A 20,400-nucleotide genomic window follows, 5' to 3' on the forward strand; every position below is an offset into this window, starting at 1 on the left:
CGTCGCGGTGGTCCAGTGCTTATGGAGCTTGACTGCTGGCCCGAAGGTCGCGGTAGCAGATTTCGATAAAGGGAAAATGCTAGAGGCCCGTGTGCTTGTATGTAGGTTTTAGAACCCCAGGTGGTCAAAATTTCCGGAGCCCTCCATACAGCGTCTTTCATAATCATATCGTGGTTTTTCGACGTAAAACGCAACAATTGTTATTAGCTCTTGGGGATGCCTCCTGTATCGTGTTTCTATACTGATTCTATGTGTCTGATACGGAACTGCTTTACTATTTTACTTGGATATATTTGTTTACGTTGTTTAGGCTTCCCTGAATCCTTTTATTGTTGCTATCACCAGGTAATCGGATCTATAAATGTCAATAACGTTAATAGCGGCGGTGTCCTGCAGCGCTTTGCGTAACTGTACAATACGTCTGAAACGTTTCTGGGCTGCACATGTTCTTGGTGACGTACACCTGCCCGGTGATCCGCTATTGCGAAAACCTTAATATGTTTACCGGCAAGGTAGAACTGCACAGCGGTATTTGCACTATCGTGCAGAGGCTCCTTATTGAAATTCATATAGTTACTTGGCCACCGGCTCGCTGGTCAGCAAGCAGAGCAGCGACTAGATCCCATCAGTTACAAAAGCTACAAGCAAGAACAGCTATCAGCGAAATGTATAAAGAGCTGTCATGTTAAGCAGCTAAAACAGCGCCAATAAGTTGTTTCAGAATGAAACAGATATGCCTTGAACAAGAAGATACTAACAGAGTTTTCATTAAAGTGAAACACAATTGGTCGCAGTTAATGAATCTTCAAGCGAACATCTATGTGCATAGGCGTTTAATGCAGCATTATATAGATATATATTAACACATTTGAGAATGTATCGAACTATCTTAAGATACAATTGGAATGTATCGTATCGGATACAATCAGTGTTGCAGTATCTTGTATCTGTATCTCAAATACTTCTTGCCTGAGTATCTTGTATCGTATCGCGATACAATTTCAAAGTATCTTTGCCCAGCCCTGCTACCACGGCATGTAGAACTAAGAATGCGAGTTCACGAAGGTTTACTGTATACAAATGAAGATGTAACAGTGATACATTGCTTGTGCTTTATCAGCTGGAGATGAGACTGTTCGACCCCTCGATGTTTTTATTTCATAATAAACCTGCACATTCTCTGTTCCTACCTTAAACAACCATAATGAAAGTGCAGAGCACCTCTTCGCAGCAAGGTATGACATAAAATAAAGGATGAACTCACCTCGTAAAGAAGGAGTCGGGCACCCATGTCAGCGTCTGCCTGGAGGTGGCAAACCTAGGGAGAGAACCAGGGTGGTCAGCACTGCTCAAGTGCCTGAATTTCAGCAAGAGTGGTTCTACTGCTCGAAACACATTTGAGGATTGAAAATAATAGACCCTTTTCGAAAAAGGGCGCCCCTAGCGCCGCGCACGCAAACTGGTCTGCCGCCATTGTGAGGGCACCGCAGCAGACGACGCAGGCTTCGGCAACGTGCCAGTGCGTGACATTTCAGCACCGCCGAATCACTCTAAGAACTAAGAGAGTGCTGGGCACTCTCTTTGGGAGAGTATATTCTTGTCCCATATTTAACTCTCTTTTCCAGAGTAAATCACCTCTTCTTGAGGCAGAGTATAGTAATGCCCCCGAAAGGATTATAGTACTCCACCTCAACAGAGTAACGTAACTCTTGCCGAAGCAGAGTAGCGGGACCCCTCCGAAAGGAGCAGTAGTACACCTCAAGAAAGAAATAGCAGAACTCGGGCCAAATAGGGGCTTAAAATTGCGTTTGAGAATTTATTCAAGCGTAGATCGTAATGATGACATAATAACGAGCACTGCGACAAAAAAAAAGGACGTGAAAAAAAAAAAAAGCACGCGCAAGTGAGGTTCGAACCAGCAACCCTCAGATTGTGAGTCCGACGCGCTACCACAACGCTACACTCGGAGACGACGCACACGTCCTTTTTCTTTCATGTTGTCACTGATTGCACTGACCATATCGGTGATCTGCCTTCGTTTTCTTGTTTAGAAACGCCGGTTTGAGTATCTCCGTACATGCGACAACCAAACACAAGATAGTTCATTTGTTTGTTTTGTGCTTCCCGGTATCAGAACGTCAAACCGGCCTGTTTCTCAGCAAACAAGATTAGCGTAACCGAGGATATGTGCGGCATTCCCATTGACCAGCTAAGCGGTTAGTCATTTCTGTGTAGAAAACGCTGTACTTCTGAACTGCACATTGAAACACTTCAGTTTTCGTCACGCCCTTGGACATATTTTCGGTCATTATTGTTCACGTTCCGCGACTACAGCCGTAATCGCGCACTCTAGCCGTACGGACCATTTAGCTTAGGGCAGTGTACTCCGTGCGCGACGTTCGAGCGAAAAACGTGGATACTGAAATACGAAGAATTTAAAAACCTTCTAATGTAGTTTCGATCGTCGACCGACTCGATGAGGTTATATTCGCTTATTTAACTGCACAAATCCAAGGCTAAAAACGCGGATATTAGGCTTTATTCCAGTGCCTTCCTGTACACTGAAAAGCACTGGGAGGCGCTGGATTCCAGTGCATTCCAGTACACTGAAAAGCACTGGGAGGCGCTGGAAACGCTGCTTTTTTTATTAATTGTCTCCATCCCCGCGACGAATGCAGTGTGCTCTGTACTGTATATGCGTGTGCTTAATAATGAGTGGTCATCGCTCGCGGTATGCCGGCACATCGACATACATATATGAGGAGCAGGAGTATAACTGCGTTCTACTCTGTCATGCCAGAAGAGTATACAGGCCTTCCACTCTCTCAGATGGAGGTGGAGTATAAGCAAATTGCACTCTCTCCTTTCGTACAGAGTGAACGTGCATTTCACTCTATGCGATGCTTTGCGAGAGTAAGAGAACGCTCTGAAGAGTAACTGGGCTTTCTTACTCTTGCGATACGCTTACCAGTTTTTAGAGTGATCGTGAACTGTCATCAGCGTTTTTCGTAGAGACGGCGTGCTGCAATGGTGCAGACGTGCTGCGTTCTCATGTACCACCATCGAGGATATCGCGAAGAGAACGGCGATAAGGTACGCGATAAAACTTGAACAACAAACGCACGTGCTCTCTCTCCGTACGTGATGTCAAACGGACGTGCGGAAGGGCGCCGTTTTGTAAACGCGCTACAGACACGGAAGTGCTTATTTCACAGCGCCATGTGTAGCCTTGCTTTTACGAATGAATAGTCTTCTCCCGAGTGCCTGCATGCGGTGAATTGCGATAGATTGTTTCTGCAGAAATACTGCGAGGGTTCGTAAGGCCAGCCAGAAAAATAAAAATAAAGTTGCGTACCGTTAATTTAGAGGCGACAGTACTCGCATATTGTGAGCCACGTGTCAACATTTTTTAGTACAGACAAACAGGGACGTAAGCAGAAATTTTTTTCGGTGGGGGGGGGGGGGGGGGGGCACAACCTTGATCTGAAGTGGGGGCCGGGCAGGCAGATGTGGTCGAGTGTCATTTTGTGCTCTGTGTGCCATGGCGAAAATTTCGGGGGGGGGGGGGGGGGGCACGGGCCCGGTGTGCACCCCCCCCCTGGCTACGCCACTGCGTACAAATATACCCAACGCGTGGAGTCCGGAAAATAGTTGCGTGGTGTGGCTTGCGGCAGACAGGATTTTCAACGGTTGCGCTCTCATAGTTCCGCGACAGTGACGTGCTTCCTTTCCTTCGGTGAGAACTTTGTAGCTTCGGCGAGCCTTTTTTTTTCGGTCCGGGCGCACACGCGAGTTAGTTGTGGTCACGGTCCCGCAACCGCGGCAGTCGAGCCAAACTGCTCGTCCAACCCGTTGAAGGGTACAAAATGTTGCTCATTGTGCAGCGGAAGCACCTCAGAAAGACCAACGGAGACTACTAAGAGCTCGTTCAAGCACGCAAACAGTGAGATTTCAGCGGATGACACGGAAAACTAGCCGCCAACACAAACATCACAGCACTCACGCATTTGACGGCTCGCTTTCCATGCCCTCACGATGGCGCTGGCTATCCCACGCTCCTTTGCGAAGCGAAACTGACGAAAAGCCCACCGTCAGGTGGCGTATTTATGAAAAGGGTCTATTGTCCACTGTATTCTACGAGAGTTGCCATAGTGGCAGGCTCCAACCTTTAGTATCCCAAGTTTGCTATGCGCACTCAACCATTCTTGTATTTCCCCATCGAAATGCAGCCGACTCATCTGGTATTTGAACCTACAACACTGAAGTATGTTGCAGTAGCCACTAGGACAGTATTGAGAATCTAACAGAATTGTTAAACAGTATTGCTACTAAAAAGTGTGCAAACATTTTTCACTGAAAGTTCAAACCAAACATCCATTGAAATGCTACAAGACAGTAACAATTGGAAAGAGAAGAATCAGCTGAGGGGCCAATTTTCATTATGCAGTACACCAATCAAATAGGGCAAGTTACTAGTAATGGAGTGCAGACACAAAGGTTCACACCAGTGAGAGCTGAAACCTCCACAGTCAAGAACATGGACTAGTCACATGATCATCTTCTTCGAAACTGGCATCAGTGCTTATAACTAGAGGTGTGCGAATATTCGAAAGTTTCGAACATCAGTCGAATATTATATTTCAAATATTTGTATTCGATTCGAAAACCGTGTATTCGAGCAGTTTTGAATTTCGAAGTGACTCGAATATTCGATGTTTTCGAATATTCGGTCGTACATATTACTGAAAAGAACCTCCAATTTTGCGCCTTTACGGTAAGCGCATGAGCGGTCGACCAGTGATTAGTACCACGACTTCAGCGCGAGTGCAGTGATGCCTACACGGATAAGCATCGGAAATACACGGGGCGTGATGACGGCTACCAACGAATGCGCTGCGGCACTTCTCCGCCATAAATTTATCAACGACAAGCATCTTAAGGAAACTAAATCACGAACTGCCTGCTTGGAAGTGCGTGTAGCGCTGTTGCCGCTGGTGTAAGCGTACTGCACGCTTTTAAGACCAGGTGACTACCCAAACACGCCGTTCGCTGCCGCACCTTTGTGCGGTACTGCTTCAATTAAGTGCGTGTCGCTTGTAGAAATGCAAGCAGCTCGCCGTCGGCGCATTGGCCTGACAGCGCACTCGCCGCACATTTGCGCGGTCCGGTGCTTTCCAAGTGCGGATAAATCTCACTGCGCACGGGCAAACGCCCGCCCACGTTACAGCGAACGTCCCGGCACTTAGCAGGCGACGCGCTGCACACAACTAACTACGGATGTTCGGCTCTATGCTGCAGAGGTACCGCATCCCATGTGTAGCTGCGACGGTTTTCGTTAACGGATCGCCATACAAATGTACTCGCAAGCATTGACGAAAGCCGCACGAGACGACCGTTCGCTGTGCCGCGATGTTAGCCGTTGTACGACTATAGGGCTGACGCGCTGGAGTTTTGAGTACTGTGGCGGAGCCTGGTGGCGTGCGCCGAAGTTGGTTGGGTAGTCAAAAATGGACGCCGACTGGCGAGTTACGCAGTTCTCAGTTGCTTTGAGCGTTTTACTTAATTTTGCGCCTAGTTTTCAGGCTCAAAAAGTGCTTAAAACGTACGCAGGAACTTGTGCGCTATGCCTGCAGAGTCTGACATGTTTGACGAGCAATCCTTGCTTCAACAAACCGTGCCGAAAGCAGGTGGTCCGGGCGACGGCTCTGAGTAGCGCGCGGTCCCGAAGCGCGGTCGCCGCCGTTAGCAAAACGTGGTTTGCAACGCAACGTGCTGATAACTTTTCGTACGCGCGTGCACGCGTTTATATATGTATATATTCCCTGTGTGCAGTCCAGACGGCACGCCGTGGCTGCCGACGGCGATCACGAGGATATGCAGTCGGCATTTCGTGGGAAACGAGAAAAACGATGCCTTGAGTCACCCTGCGTATGTGCCTACGATTTTTCCAGCAGCTTACATCCGGCTGCTTCCAGCGGCCGGGTGTAAACATTGCGCGCCGTCGATTCTCGACCGCCACCGCACGCTGACAGAATTTGACGAATTCCCTAGAAGCAAATGTTGAAAATTACGACCGTGCATGGGGAAAAAGTGTGTTTGCGACTGAATGCGGCAGAAAACGGCACACAGCGCGAATGCGCTCATTCGGGCCGCCGACGGCTAGCCTTCGTCACTGGACCTTTCTTGATTCCGTTTCATCGTGTAATGCAAATAATTTCGGCTTTCTTAACAGCAATCTTTTCGTTTATGCACTGTCGTTAATCGCGCGAGCATGCCTCGTAAAACTTAACTCGAGTTCAACGTCGTATGAGATTCGCTGCACTTGCCGAAATGGTTCCTTCAATCTCCTGCACGTCGTAAACATACTTGACGTTGACGAGCTTCTTGCGTTTACGCAGATTGCTTGGCCTGAAGAACTCAGCCATGCCAGAAATTGGCCGAGATCCAAAGCGCAGCACAACCGACAGCGGCGGCTCCATTGCGCATCTGAGCTTAGGGCTGCATGCGGCCGCCAGTCTGACTACTCGAAACCAAAAAACTTATCGTAGGGGGCGCTTTTTAGCACCGTTTTCGCAGCGCCGCCTGGGCAGCCAGTCAGGCCTATACTTGGCATAGTTCCGAAATGATTCGATGGTAGCTCCAGTTGTGGGCACTTTCGGTAACCTTTACTGTGGTGACGTCACGTATATTTTCTTTCTAGCTATAGATGTGGCGCACGTCAGGTGAAGAATATACGCGTAGTTACGCACAGTTCCCTACGGCGCGCCTATAGAATCCATTGAACGCGCATCACACTCGGGCGTATCGTTCGTGCGATCACGCCAACCTCGCTGTAACGACAGCGTCAGTTCACTGCCGGCAGCGCCGAGTGCACGAAGGCGGTCCTCGGAAGTGGTGAAACAACGCGCTCGCCGCCGACACCGCATTTTGAACAGGAGTTGCGGCTCCGTCAACTCCGACAAAAAAGGCGTACTTGGGGCGTCTTTTTGCCACCCAACCATAATGTCAACTATCTCGCGGGCTTTCCTTGCGTTATCGCCGCCCGCCCGGTACTTCACGGTCACGAACGACGTGCGGCTATCAGCATGACATAGCGTTCGTGATAACAAAGCTGCCCGCGCACAGCTTTCGAGAAAGGAGAAGCAAGCAACCCATATGATGATCGTTGTGTGGCAGAAAGGCACCGCAGATACTGCCGTTTGCCTTAGAGTGACGACCGGTGATAACGGGCGAAAAAATATATATTGATGGTACGCGTTTAGCGTTGAGTCCGTGAGGCGTTTAATAAATAAATAGCACAGGATCAGCGACCAGCAGTCCGAAACGGAGCAAGCACGAGCACCAACAACCGTCCTCGTCTTCGTCTTTCACTGGCGCCCCTGTTTGCGCCCTAGCCATTCTACAAATCACTTCCCCGCAGAAAAGGAGCCATCCTGGCGACTTAAGGAACAGGGACGACTGGTGGGTCGTAATGCGGCTTCAGTCGGTCGACGTGAACAATCTCACGGCCACGGCGGCGCCGGTCTGCGGATGGTTGAACGGGCTCGACAACATAGTTGACGGGAGAGGCTTGACTTAGGACGCGGTAGGGGCCTTCATACTTCTGCAGTAGCTTCGTGGAAAGGCCAGGAGCAGAGGAGGGAACGCGAAGCCACACCAATGTTCCAGGCGAATATGACTGGGGAGGCAGGTTTGCGTCATGGAGGTCCTTTTGGCGTGCTTGGTCTTGTGCGGTTAAGGAACGTGCGAGCTGCCTGCATTCCTCGGCGTAGGTGGCGACTTCAGATAGAGTTGTGGACTCTGAAGCGTCCGGGCGGTACAGAAGAATGGTGTCCATAAATGAGGAAGGTTCGCGGCCGTAAAGAAGAAAGAAGGGAGAAAATCCTGTCGTAGACTGAGTGGCGCTATTGTAAGCGTACGTAACAAAGGGTAGTATGCGGTCCCAGTTGGTGTGGTCAGCGGAGACGTACATGGACAGCATGTCGCCTAGTGTGCGGTTAAAGCGCTCAGTCATTCCGTTGGTTTGTGGATGGTAGGCGCTGGTTGTCCGGTGCACAACGTTGCATTCACGGAGGAGGGCTTGTACGGCATCAGAGAGGAACGTGCGTCCGCGGTCGCTGAGTAGCTCGCGAGGCGCGCCGTGGCGAAGAACAAGTTGGTGAAGTATGAATAAGCCGACTTCACGTGATGTGGCCTCTGGCAGAGCGGCAGTCTCAGCATAGCGTGTCAGATGATCGATAGCGACGATCACCCAGCGGTTCCCGTCTGGTGTGTACGGAAGGGGGCCGTACAAATCAATCCCGATGCGATCAAAAGGCCGGGAGGGACAAGGCAACGGCTGGAGCGGTCCAGTGACTATACGTGGGGGGCTCTTCCGGCGCTGACACTTGGAGCATGAACGCACGTATTGGCGGACGAAGCGGTACATGCCACGCCAGTAGTACCGCAGCCGGAGGCGTGCATAGGTTTTGATTACACCAGCGTGGCCGCATTGGGGATCCGCGTGAAAGGAGGCACAGATATCGGCACGGAGGTGGCGAGGAATCACCAACAACCACTTGCGACCATCAGATAGATAGTTGCGGCGGTATAGGAGCCCATCGCGGATGGTGAAATGTCGAGCTGTGCGCCGCAGCGAGCGAGTGGCGGTACGTGGTGATGGCTTAGAAAGGAACTCGATTAAAGAGACTATCCAAGGATCCTGACGCTGCTCAGAAGGCATGTCAGCGTGTGTAAGGGCCGCAGAATCGTAGCTGGAAACAGACCCGTTGCCACAGTCATGGGGAAGGGGAGAGCGAGAAAGAGCGTCGGCATCTGAATGTCTACGGCCTGACCTGTAGACGACGCGGATGTCGTATTCTTGGAGACGTAATGCCCATCGAGCTAGACGACCAGATGGATCTTTCAGTGAAGATAACCAGCAGAGGGCGTGGTGATCAGTCACGACATCAAATGGGCGGCCATATACGTAAGGTCTAAATTTTGTAATTGCCCAAACGATGGCTAAACATTCTTTCTCCGTGACCGAATAATTTTCTTCAGCTCTGGTGAGAGTGCGACTTGCGTAAGAAACAACGTACTCGTCGAAGCCAGACTTGCGTTGAGCAAGAATAGCGCCAAGGCCGACTCCACTGGCGTCCGTGTGGATTTCGGTAGGGGCGTCTGGGTCAAAGTGACGGAGAATCGGTGGCGATGTCAGCAGACGACGTAATTTCGCGAATGCGGCGTCGCAAGCGGAAGACCATGCCATGACACCGTGGCTATCAGCAAGTAGGCGTGTTAAAGGGGCCATTATGGATGCGAAATCACGAACGAATCGCCGAAAATATGAGCATAGGCCTATGAAGCTCCGGAGTTCTTTCAGGGTCGACGGCTTGGGAAACTCGGCGACAGCGCGGAGCTTTGCAGGGTCAGGTAGAATGCCATCCTTGCTGACAACATGTCCCAAGATGGTGAGCTTCCTGGCGGCGAAGTGACACTTCTTCATATTGAGTTGTAGACCAGCCTGTGTGAGGCATTCCAGGACACTTGCGAGGCGCAGAAGATGGGTGTCGAAGTCCTTTGAAAAAACTACGACGTCGTCCAGATAACAAAGGCACGTGTTCCACTTGAGACCTCGAAGGATGTTGTCCATAAGACGCTCGAAGGTGGCGGGGGCGTTGCAAAGGCCAAACGGCATCACGTTGAACTCGTACAAGCCGTCAGGAGTTACGAACGCAGTTTTTGGGCGGTCAGCTTCATCCATAGGTACCTGCCAGTACCCCGATCGAAGGTCCAGTGAAGAAAAGAACTCCGCGCCTTGCAAACAGTCGAGCGCGTCATCGATTCTGGGGAGCGGATAGACATCTTTGCGTGTGATCTTGTTAAGGCGCCTATAATCAACACAGAATCGGATGCTACCGTCCTTCTTTTTCACAAGTACCACCGGGGAGGCCCAAGGACTGTGGGACGGCTGTATAACGCCACGACTAAGCATATCAGTCACCTGGTCATCAATAACTCTGCGTTCAGCTTGAGAGACCCGGTATGGACGCTGTCGCAGGGGTGCATGGCTGCCGGTGTCTATATGATGGACGATGGCAGACGTTCGACCCAAACTGGTTTGCTTGTAGTCGAAAGACGTCCGAAAGCGGTCGAGAAGCTTCAAGAGTTGGGTGCGTTGAGCAATAGGAAGGTCCGAATCAATTGATGGAAGGAAAGCGTCTAGGGAAGATGTGTTGGACGTGGTAACGAGATCAATGCTGGCGACCTGGAGGCTTGTTGTGCGATCGAGCAGTTGGCTAGCGCAAACAGAATCAATCTCCTCAAGACGCCCTATACATTCTCCGCGGAATACTGTGGCTGCGACCGAAAGCAGGTTCGTGACATAAATGCTGGAGCAGGAGTCTTCGAACGTGACAAGAGCAAAGGGGAGAATGAAGTTCTTACGAGAAGTGAATGCTTCTGACGGTGTGAACATGGCGCTAGAGAAAGCATAGTCGCAGGAGATCGGTACCCGAACAGAAGACATAGGTGGGATGTCCGTGTCCGCGGCGACGACGACACGAGGAAAAGATGACTTGCCAGAATCGATGTCGGAGATCGCTGATAATTCTAGTTCGGCACGGGCACAGTCAACAATGGCATGATGTGTGGAAAGGAAGTCCCAGCCCAATATAACATCGTGGGAGCAGTGTGGAAAGACGACGAATTCGACGACATACAAAACGTCCTGAATGAGTAGCCGAGCCGTGCACGTCACGGAAGGTTGTATGGGATGCGCGGTTGCCGTACGGAGAGAAAGACCAGAAAGCGGAATCGTAATTTTTTTTAACTTGCGGCACATTGCTTCGCTCAACACAGACACAGCAGCTCCCGTATCGACTAAGGCCTGCACGGCAACACCTTCAATGAAGACAGTTATTTCGTTAGCAGGTTGAGAACGAGGTCTTGTAAATTTCGACAGCGGCGCAGTTCTTGCCTCCGGAACTGCGATGGTCAGTTTTCCGTTCGGACGGGCGAGGGACGACGAATCATTGGCGAAAGCGAACGTCGGCGCGGGGACGGCGATCGACGGGAGTTGAAGGCTCGGCGGTTGGATGAAGAGGTGTCTGAAGTAGCGTAGGAGGGCATCGGCTGTGGTGGCTCTGGACGGACGTAGCTGTAACTTGCGTCAACGGTACCTGGACGGGCAACGCGGCGGCGGCAGAAACGCTCGACATGGCCGGGTAGACAACAGTAGTAACAGATTGGTCGGTTGTCCGTTGTGCGCCAAGGATTATGAGGAGGGGTGACAGGACGGCGATAAAGTGGAACGGGCGGGCCTGCCGGCGTCTGCGCTGAGTAGAATGCACTTGAGGAGTGAGCAGAGTCCGTGCCGTGTGGCAGCGCATTTGACTGCCTTCTCGCGACGTCAGCGTAGGTCAAGGGCGCGGATACAGGCGGCGGCTGGTGCGTAGGCGGAAGGGCTTCGGATACTTGCTCCTCAATGGTTTGTCGCAGCGACGAGGGGAGCCCATGAGCATTGCCTGGGAGAAAGGGTGCAAGAGACAGTTGTCGCGCAACTTCTTCTCGGATGAACTGCTGGATTTGTTGAGTCAACACCATCGGGTCCGGAGAGATGGCGCCAACGGTGAGTGCTGACGTACTCGTCGTGTCGAAGCTAGGACGGCGTGTGGAAATGCGCTGCTTTCGCAACTCGTCGTAGCTCTGGCAGTGCTGAATGACGTCCGTGACTGTTTGAGGGTTTTTGGCCACAAGCATGTGGAACGCATCGTCCTCGATGCCTTTCATGATATGCTTGACTTTGTCGGCCTCGGACATGGCAGGATTGAAGCGGCGGCAGAGGCCTACGACGTCCTCAATATAGGAAGTGAAACACTCTCCAGACAGTTGGGCGCGATCACGCAAGCGCTGCTCTGCGCGGAGCTTGCGCACTGTCGGTCGGCCGAATACGTCCGCGAAAGTCGTTTTGAAAGAGGCCCAGGTGGTAATCTCAGCCTCATGGTTGTTAAACCAGAGTTCCGCGACTCCTCTCAGGTAGAACTGGACGCGGCCGAGTTTGTCGTTATCGTCCCACTTGTTGTTGACACTTACTCTTTCGTACGACGAGAGCCAGTCTTCGACGTCCTGCTCATCAGTACCGCTGAAGATGACTGGGTCGCGCTCCCTTAGAATACCGGGACAGCGAGGAGCTGGGGGTGTGGCAGCATGCTGCTGTGCGACGTCGTCGGGCATTGTTGACAGGGAAGGTAGAGTCCGGTTACGGAGTTCCAGGGTGCAAAAGAGAACCAGCACTCTCCACCACTTGATGGTACGCGTTTAGCGTTGAGTCCGTGAGGCGTTTAATAAATAAATAGCACAGGATCAGCGACCAGCAGTCCGAAACGGAGCAAGCACGAGCACCAACAACCGTCCTCGTCTTCGTCTTTCACTGGCGCCCCTGTTTGCGCCCTAGCCATTCTACAATATAAACAAAAACAAAAGTTCCGCGGGTTGTAGGGCCAAACAGGCATGCGCCCGGCGGGGGGCGGGGGCCAACCCCCTCCCTAGTCACTTAAGAGTGGGGGGCGCAAAGTCTTCCCCATACACTGACTTAGTAGGGGGGGGGGGTGAATGTTCGTCAGTACTTAGCAGGGAGGGGGGCGGCGCAGTGATGAACCTTCATCCCCCCCCCTGATGAGGAAATCTGCGCACGCGATTTGATGATGACAGTGGGAGAATCCTGATCAGTTGTGACCACATGGGGTTCTTTAATGGGCGTTGTTACATTTCACCACTTCATAATGCAGCCTGGCAGTAATCAAACCAGCGCCGTCGTACTCACTAGTGCGACGCCACAGCCGCTAAGCCACCAAGGCGGGTGCAAAAGCTTTTTTTCTAATACAGTGCTACCACATAAAGAAAAGGAAAGAGGAAGTTTGTTCAACATGCGAATTGAACCTAAGCCATTAAGTCACAAGCTCAACTAAATATAGTACAGTCATGCACTTCCTGGCAAGTACAGATATTCATTTGTGCAATAATAAATTTTGCGCTGATAACATACAATTGTACTGTTTTCAGCATAAGTATGTAGTAAAATAAAAGATTACTGGTGCAAAAAAATTACCTCTTGATTATTCGGTATTCGATTCGTATTCGAAGCTATGTATTCGTATTCGATTCGTATTCGAAAATTTTGATATTCGCACACCCATAGGCGTATCTACCGGGGGGACAAGGGGGGCTCTAGACTCCCCCACTGAGAAATGTTAGGGGGGCGGAGCTCCCCACTTTCGACAGTGGTTGTTGTCGGTGGCAGACTGGGAAACTAACAAGACAGGCAAAGTTTTACTTGAACACAGCAATAACGTAATTATGTAATAAAATTTGTCCTACGATTCAGCTGTGATGACTGTCCTCCGGCATGCACTGTAGGCTCTCTGGGGTGCGGGCTGCCTATTCCACGCTTTCGCGTATTTGCGCTCGAGAATTGCAGAGGAGGCGAGAATTGCAGAGATAGCCTCCTCTGCAATTCTCGAGCACAAATCGCTCAGCTGGGGCTCTATAACATTACAGCAATCTGTCATGATTTTATTAGATGCGAAGTATCTTATGGCGGAGTTCAATCCGGTGGTGGTGTGCGGCGTGACCACCCTTACCGCGCATGCGCATACCCTCTCCACTCACCCCCTCCCCTCTCCACTTCCCCTCTCCCCCCCTCGCCCTTTCCCATCTCCGCTTTCCCTCTCCACTTCCCTTCTCCCCTCCCCCTTTTCACTCTTCCTCTGAAACGCGGGCTAGACATGCCGAAATTCCCTCCTGCGCATTGCCGCGATGAGCACCAGCGCATGCGCGTCCCCTCCCCCCTCTCTCTCCTCTTCTACGCTGCCCCCCTCTCGCACGCCTGCCGACTGCGTTCCCCGCTCGCCCTGTGAGAATTAATTGCCAGGCTAGAGGGAACACAAGACGCGCGTAGCGTGCCTCTTCGCGTTCCACGACGCGAGGTCGGTAGCATACCCAAAAATTCGGCAGATCCCACGTACCGCGGGAGTCGATGTTATGCGAAGCATGCGGCGCGAAGTGACTGTGGCGTCATTTTTTACTGAGCGACACGTTACAAAATGACGCTAATGATTTGTAATAATTTTATACGCACACATATATGTTGAAGAACCGCATATGTGTTATATAACGAGTTGTTTACGGTTGCGTCACGCTGCCAATGGCAACGTGGGTATTACCAACACCAGAAGCGGTTGGCTGATATGTAGTGCTTATACGTGTCCCGAGAACGCACGCACGTTTCACGAACCCGTGTGCATGTGTGGAAGAAGTTCTTGACACTTCTTAAACTAAGCATCATCACCGTGATCAGTGAGCACCAGCAGCTGGTCATGACTTGTTATAGGTCCTGGTCGTGACGGTGGTGACGAGGGGTCCATGCCTCGGTCATTTCGTCGACAAATTGTCTGTCGAAAGAGCCGGTGACATGTCGGAACATGAAGCCACCGTTCGCGTTGGTGAGGTATAGGCCGTCGAGGCTGGTAGGCCTGGATAGTGCTACGTAGACCAACATCAGTGGATGGTGCTTGTCGTATTCGTAGACTACCTGGGCGTATGTGGCCTACGTAGTCTAGTCTACAAAGCGGCTGTCAATCAATCTGGCATCATCCTCGGTCAGCATGAGACCATCGCCCAGCCTCGTAATAAATGAAGAGGACACTGCGTCGTTCTAGCGGACGAAGTGCACTTTACGGTGCGATGATGTGGATATCATAAGTAACTTTCGTTATGTATTCTTCCGGGGTCGAGCAATGCTTCAATATAGCTTGCTGAATCATAGGAATAAAAACGTAATGTTCCTTAGACTGCTATAAAAGCGGACCCAACACTAGAACCACAGACGTTAATCTGATCTGACGCCTTTATCGTAGGAGTATCATGTAGTGTTTATTGCTTTCTTGTAAAAGTAGATAGCAAGCACCACAACCATAATTTACGTTGCACCGATATTGCGCCTGCGTAGGCTGGTATTTCCAAACCAGTTTATAGAACTGTCGTGGCTCAGTGGTAGAATACCTGATTGCCACGAAGAATGTTTGGGTTCGATTCCTGCTGGGATCCTAATTTTCTTTCTTTGCAGTCGCCGGGTCAACGCTGCCCGATGTTGGTTTTCCTTAACGCTCTAGCATTTAAGTTACCAATGTGCGTTCTCGCAGCTCCTGGGTAGATATAAACTCTCAATCACCTGTGGCGCATACCCATACACCGCGGCCCGTGGCAAACGGGTATGTGCCACACGTGTCTAGTAGAGAGGGTTTGACGACGTACGCGACAAGATTTTCATGCTATTCATGTCGTGACCCGACAATCATATTCGTCCAATCCTCTTACCCTCCCATGCCAATTTTGGTCTACACCAAGTTAAGGAGGTGACCGTGAGAGCACCCAGACGTAGGCGGCTAGATAGATAGATAGATAGATAGATAGATAGATACGTAGATATACACGCTCAAAGTGCTAGAGGTTCGCTAAGAAATGCTTCGCATTTAAAAACGCCAACGGAACGCGATCGTGCAAGTTCTCCGGCTTCGCATCGCCTCATGGTCCGAAATGGTGTAATTTTTTTGTTCTGCCTGGCCTGAAATTTACGTAATCGGCGAGGCAAATACGGGCGGGAACCAGTAAATGTTTTATAGCCCGATCAAATGCTCTCTTTCTTCGGGAAATTTAGTTTTTTTCTTCGAAAACGATTACCATCACCCCTGCTCCATATTCAAGCTGCTGTGAGTTGATGAGTGTGCAGAAGTGTCGAGTATCTTAGTTCTGCCTAGCCAGGAGAGCCAAAAAAGATTCCCACTGTGGTCTCCGATAAACCTGCTTCACCTTGCTTATCATATGGTAGCCCGCAGCAGTCGCGGCGGCTTGTAACAAGGCAGTGGAGTCGATCACATTCAGAAACCCAGCTTTCAAGTTTGCCCCGTAACTTTATCTACCTCACCAGGAAGATGATCAGCGTCCGCGGTTTTCTGGACTAAGAAGGATGCCCACATGCAAAGGAGTGTGTCTGTTTCTAATAATGTTTATTTCTCTCTCTACCTCGCTGTCAGCAACGATGAGTTCACACAAAGTTGTATACGCATAAAAACAGCTCGTATCCTTATACTATTACTGAAAGCATCTATTATACATATGAATCCATCTCGCCCGCTGCTATAGGTAGCCGCTGCCAATCTGATTGGCAGGCAGCCTTCTTGAATTACGTTCACAAAGAGACACTGTCTGGCTATTACGAAAGAAATTGTTTTTCAGCACAGTTATGCGCTGCTTACTGTGAAGACTTCATTTTAATGCCGCGATTTTTCGCATACGTGTGACGTCGCCTAACAAGGAGGTGATTTTATGGCACACCGAAAGTTTTTCACGAATAGCAAAGAACCAATGACCGGCGTATTGAAAATAGTCAATATGCGCCTTATTGAAAATAGTTTATTATTACTTTTCTTTACACAGTCATGCGTAAGTGATAATTACGCGGTGGATCACTTGCGCGTCATTTGTTGCACCGTGTTACGAGCAGGTGCTGTGAGCATGACCCAGAAAATTTCGACCAGTCATTAACAGCCAACGACCTATAAGGAAGGAGACAATGCGGGGTAGTTTAACATTATAATCGCCCACATTTTTTTTTTTTTCAAAGAAAATTTCAGCTTACACAGTTACACAGGAGCCGAAGGGGAGGAGTAAAAGGCCACTTCACCGCTTTCCCGTCAAACCCCCACCCAAGCTGGGAAAAGTAGGAGGGCAAGGAACGACAGCTATTATATAAATACGTATTCATTTACAATCTTATAACTATACACAAACAGCTCAATGTGATTTCCCCAAATATTAATCGACTGAACTTGGTCTTCTTCTTTAGAAAGACTTTATATCTAACAGTAAAGAAATTGACACCCGGCTTATCCTGAAGACGTCTGCGAAGTACCTTGCTTTGTCGGCCACATGTTTTGTTTAATAAGTGCCCTATTGAAAATCGTGGGTTGGTGGATGCTGGAATTCTTGGTGGACAAGGTGGAAACAATAGTGGATGTGGTGGAAACAATAGTGGATGTGGTGGAAACTGTGGTGGTCATAATGGCTGATGATGGCGAGAGTGGAAAAAATGGTGGCAGATGGTGGTGGTGGTGGCGAGCTTCTTTTGGTGTTAAGTGGAAAATGCTGGCTGATGGTGGCGAGAGTGGAAAAATGGTGGCAGATGGTGGTGGTGGTGGCGAGCTTCTTTTGGTGTTAAGTGGAAAATGCTGGCTGATGGTGGCGAGAGTGGAAAAATGGTGGCAGATGGTTGTGGTGGCGGCGAGCTTTTTTTGGTGTTAAGTGGAAAATGCTGGCTGATGGTGGCGAGCAAAACGTGTTTCGGTGGATGGCTTGGTGAACAAGCTGGATGACGGTGGCATGATGGAAGTGCACGTGACATTATGTGAAATCACTGTCACTTCTAATGTTTTGCTGTTCAATGTGTAGAAAAATATGTTTACAGTTCAAAGAAGCCAACGCCGATCATTAAGCTTTTCAGCACGCTTTTTTTTTATTCATGCGGCGTAACCGCCTCAAGATTTGTGGAGCACAGCAGCCGTGAATGTTTACATTTCACGCACGTACTTATCAGGTTTACATCCGCGATGTGCTGCTCCATTGTGATGTTTACAAGTCTAGAAGTGTCGGTGTGAACAGCGACAGTATCTGTGTTACATCGGCGCGCAGTTGCCGAGAAGTAAATGAGCCCTTCCAGCGGGTAGACCAGAAAACAGCCGCCGCTTGATACCGTCACGCTAGAAACGCAACTCTGGCAATTCTTGCACACTCACTTACCTCAGCGGCACTTTAAGGTAACAGTGGAAATGCGTGCGAAGCTAAAATGCACAAACTTTTACCTTCGGCCTGCGTCGAGATGAGCCCGACTAAGTATCACTTCCACCATCATATTCTACCACCATGATTGCCACCAAAGGTTAGGCATAGCTTACCGACCGAGTCCGTCTACGTGTTATCGGCACTTCTGCGTTTCAGGATACACGATTCGGATGAGTACGAATGACTTTACAGCACAGCTGTGGCATTGGCTAACCTAAATGAAGGGTTTTTTCTTGTGTACGGTGTCCGCACAAGAAGCGATCAGCATAGATGCGACGCGCTTCCAGCAAACACCTCCGCTCACCAACCGCCGCCGGTCGCACTCGCCGGCGCTTCTCTGACACGTATGCGAGAACATAGACTTGTCAATTCGAACGCCTTACTGAACCAATATGATGGCATATTTTCCCCGCGCACTGCACTTGCGTTTGGCCGAGCTGTTCTGCAGTTGTAGCTAATGATACAGCGTCAGATCAGTGCGCTGGCACGGCTGCGCTGTAGGTTGCGCGAAAAAAGCATCACAATACTCAAAGAACTGTACGCGCGTATTTCTCGAATGAGATTTGAGTCGACATAAAGCCTCTGCACATGTCGCCCTTTGGAAAAAGCGAAAAACGGCAATTAAACTTAGCTGTAACATTCGGTTCACTATACCCGCTCCTCGGTCGACTTGACACTTTTTTTGGAGTTACGTTGTGAATTCTACAAGAAAGTTAGCGCTGTTGCCATTATAGACGTGCCATTCGTTACCGGCAGCAGTTTGTTCGCGTTTAATACCTATGCAAACTTTAGTACGATGTGAAGATCGCGTCTGTGTCCAGTATGAGACATACAAAGCTGAAGCCAAACGGTGTATTCGTTTGTTGACTAGTCATTTTGCAGAACTCAAAGCAACTGTTAGCGTGGCGTAGTGGTAAAGTACTCGGCTCGAGATCCGAAGGTCGCACGTTCGACTCTCGGTGGCGGCAGTTTTTTTTTTTTCATATGGCTTTTTTTTCTTTTTTTTGTACTAATGCTTTCTACATCGCCTTCTATACAATTATTTATGTGTAACAGCTAATCACGATGGTCCCGACGCTGTAGAGCCGTTTTACGCTCCGCTATTCCCAGCATCCATCATACGCCAGCATCCAGCATACACCATGTGCCACCATCTTCCAGCACCATAATCCACCATAATGGTGGATGATGGAATCCACCATCCCACATGGTGGATAAATTTTCAATAGGGTGAGAATTTAAGGTACTAGAATCATAGAAGGTTCTTCATACTCATCGCATTTACAACGCCAAACTGAGACTGCCAAGTTTGCCGGTGGAATGCTCAGATGAAGAACAGGTTAAATGTGGCTGCTGTTTTTAAACTTCACGGTCATATTTCCAAAATGTTGTTAAACACTGCTGTGTTGTCGCGGTGTAGGACGGCCCAGCCTGTACAATCTGTTTGTGCAGATCCTTCGTTGGTTTAAAACAAGAGTCTTGAAAAGTAAATCATATAATCGTCGCTGTGAACATAAAAAAGTACGTCCGATTCAGAGAAAATGTAGGTCTCTCGCTCTGTCCCTTTGTCTCTCTCTCTCTCTCTCTCTCTCTCTCTCTCTCTCTCTCTCTCTCAGTTAAGTTTGATGTTTCGTATCGACAGCCCCTCGATGATCCGAGTGCTCGCTGGCAACGCGCAGGAAGAGCCAGAGTCTGGTTGAAGGCAGCGTTTATTCACCACGACCGTCCGCACGGGCCGCGCCCAGCGAACTCTCTCGACTCCCGTCTTCCAACGGGCATTTCCCTCCGTTGAAAACAAACATACAAACACTGTACGTTTCCCCTCTCCTTGCTCTCAGCTAGGAGAAAAGGGATCCGCGCGACACTCTCTTTCCTCAGAACCACCCGCGTTGGCCATTACTGCCGACGGACGTAACCCGATATCCCGCTTCGGAGATAGCTTCTCCTCCTCTGTCGCTGCGGCCACATGGCTTGGACCTCGGCGCCCGCCTGACCGTTTCGAGAATCCGCTGCGGCGGTTAGCTTCCCCGGCACAAACTCTTCAAGCAATAATTCCGGGAAACCCGCCGCAGCTTTCGAGCCATGCATCTCTCCCGACGACCCCCTGTGGTGTCAGCGCCAGGATCCGCCTCGCTGCGACTTAAGAGCTCGCAAACATAGCGAGCAGCGGCCCGCTCACATATTCTAAGGCGCTCACACTCTCTGAGACTGACTCCTCCCCCCTCAAGAATGTTACTGGACACTCGTTGTCCATGTAACATGACAAAAAAAAACGCCTTCTCTTCAACAACCAGAAAAAATCATAGAAAAACAGGAGTACATAAAAAAACAACTAAACAACTAAACAAAAAAAGAAAGGAAACGCATAGTGGCCTCTTAACTACAAACACTTGCTCGTTCCCGCGTTGCCGGCAAGGTCCCAGCATCGCGACCCGCGAGAACATATAACCAAACATTGCACTGAAACAAAACACATCACACATCACGCAATTGTTCAAACATGTGAGACAGGTTTCGAGCTCT

General features: G+C 49.9%; 1 protein-coding gene across 5 annotated transcripts in view; it reads right to left on the reverse strand.

Annotated features, from left to right (window-relative positions):
• LOC119374811 (SH3KBP1-binding protein 1) overlaps window positions 1–20,400 on the reverse strand; it is a 739,328-nt gene that overhangs the window by 654,190 nt on the left and 64,738 nt on the right. For 4 of the 5 annotated variants that reach the window (XM_037645000.2, XM_049411037.1, XM_037644999.2 and 1 more), the window contains exon 2: window positions 1,265–1,318. The exons of the other annotated variant lie outside the window; for it this stretch is intronic. In XM_037645000.2, coding sequence (XP_037500928.1) covers window positions 1,265–1,318 — 54 coding nt within the window. The remainder of the gene's footprint in view (window positions 1–1,264; window positions 1,319–20,400) is intronic. 5 annotated transcript variants of the gene reach the window in all.

Source organism: Rhipicephalus sanguineus, chromosome 11 (genome assembly GCF_013339695.2).
Source record: "Rhipicephalus sanguineus isolate Rsan-2018 chromosome 11, BIME_Rsan_1.4, whole genome shotgun sequence".
In the NCBI taxonomy this organism is placed as follows: Eukaryota; Metazoa; Arthropoda; class Arachnida; order Ixodida; family Ixodidae; genus Rhipicephalus; species Rhipicephalus sanguineus.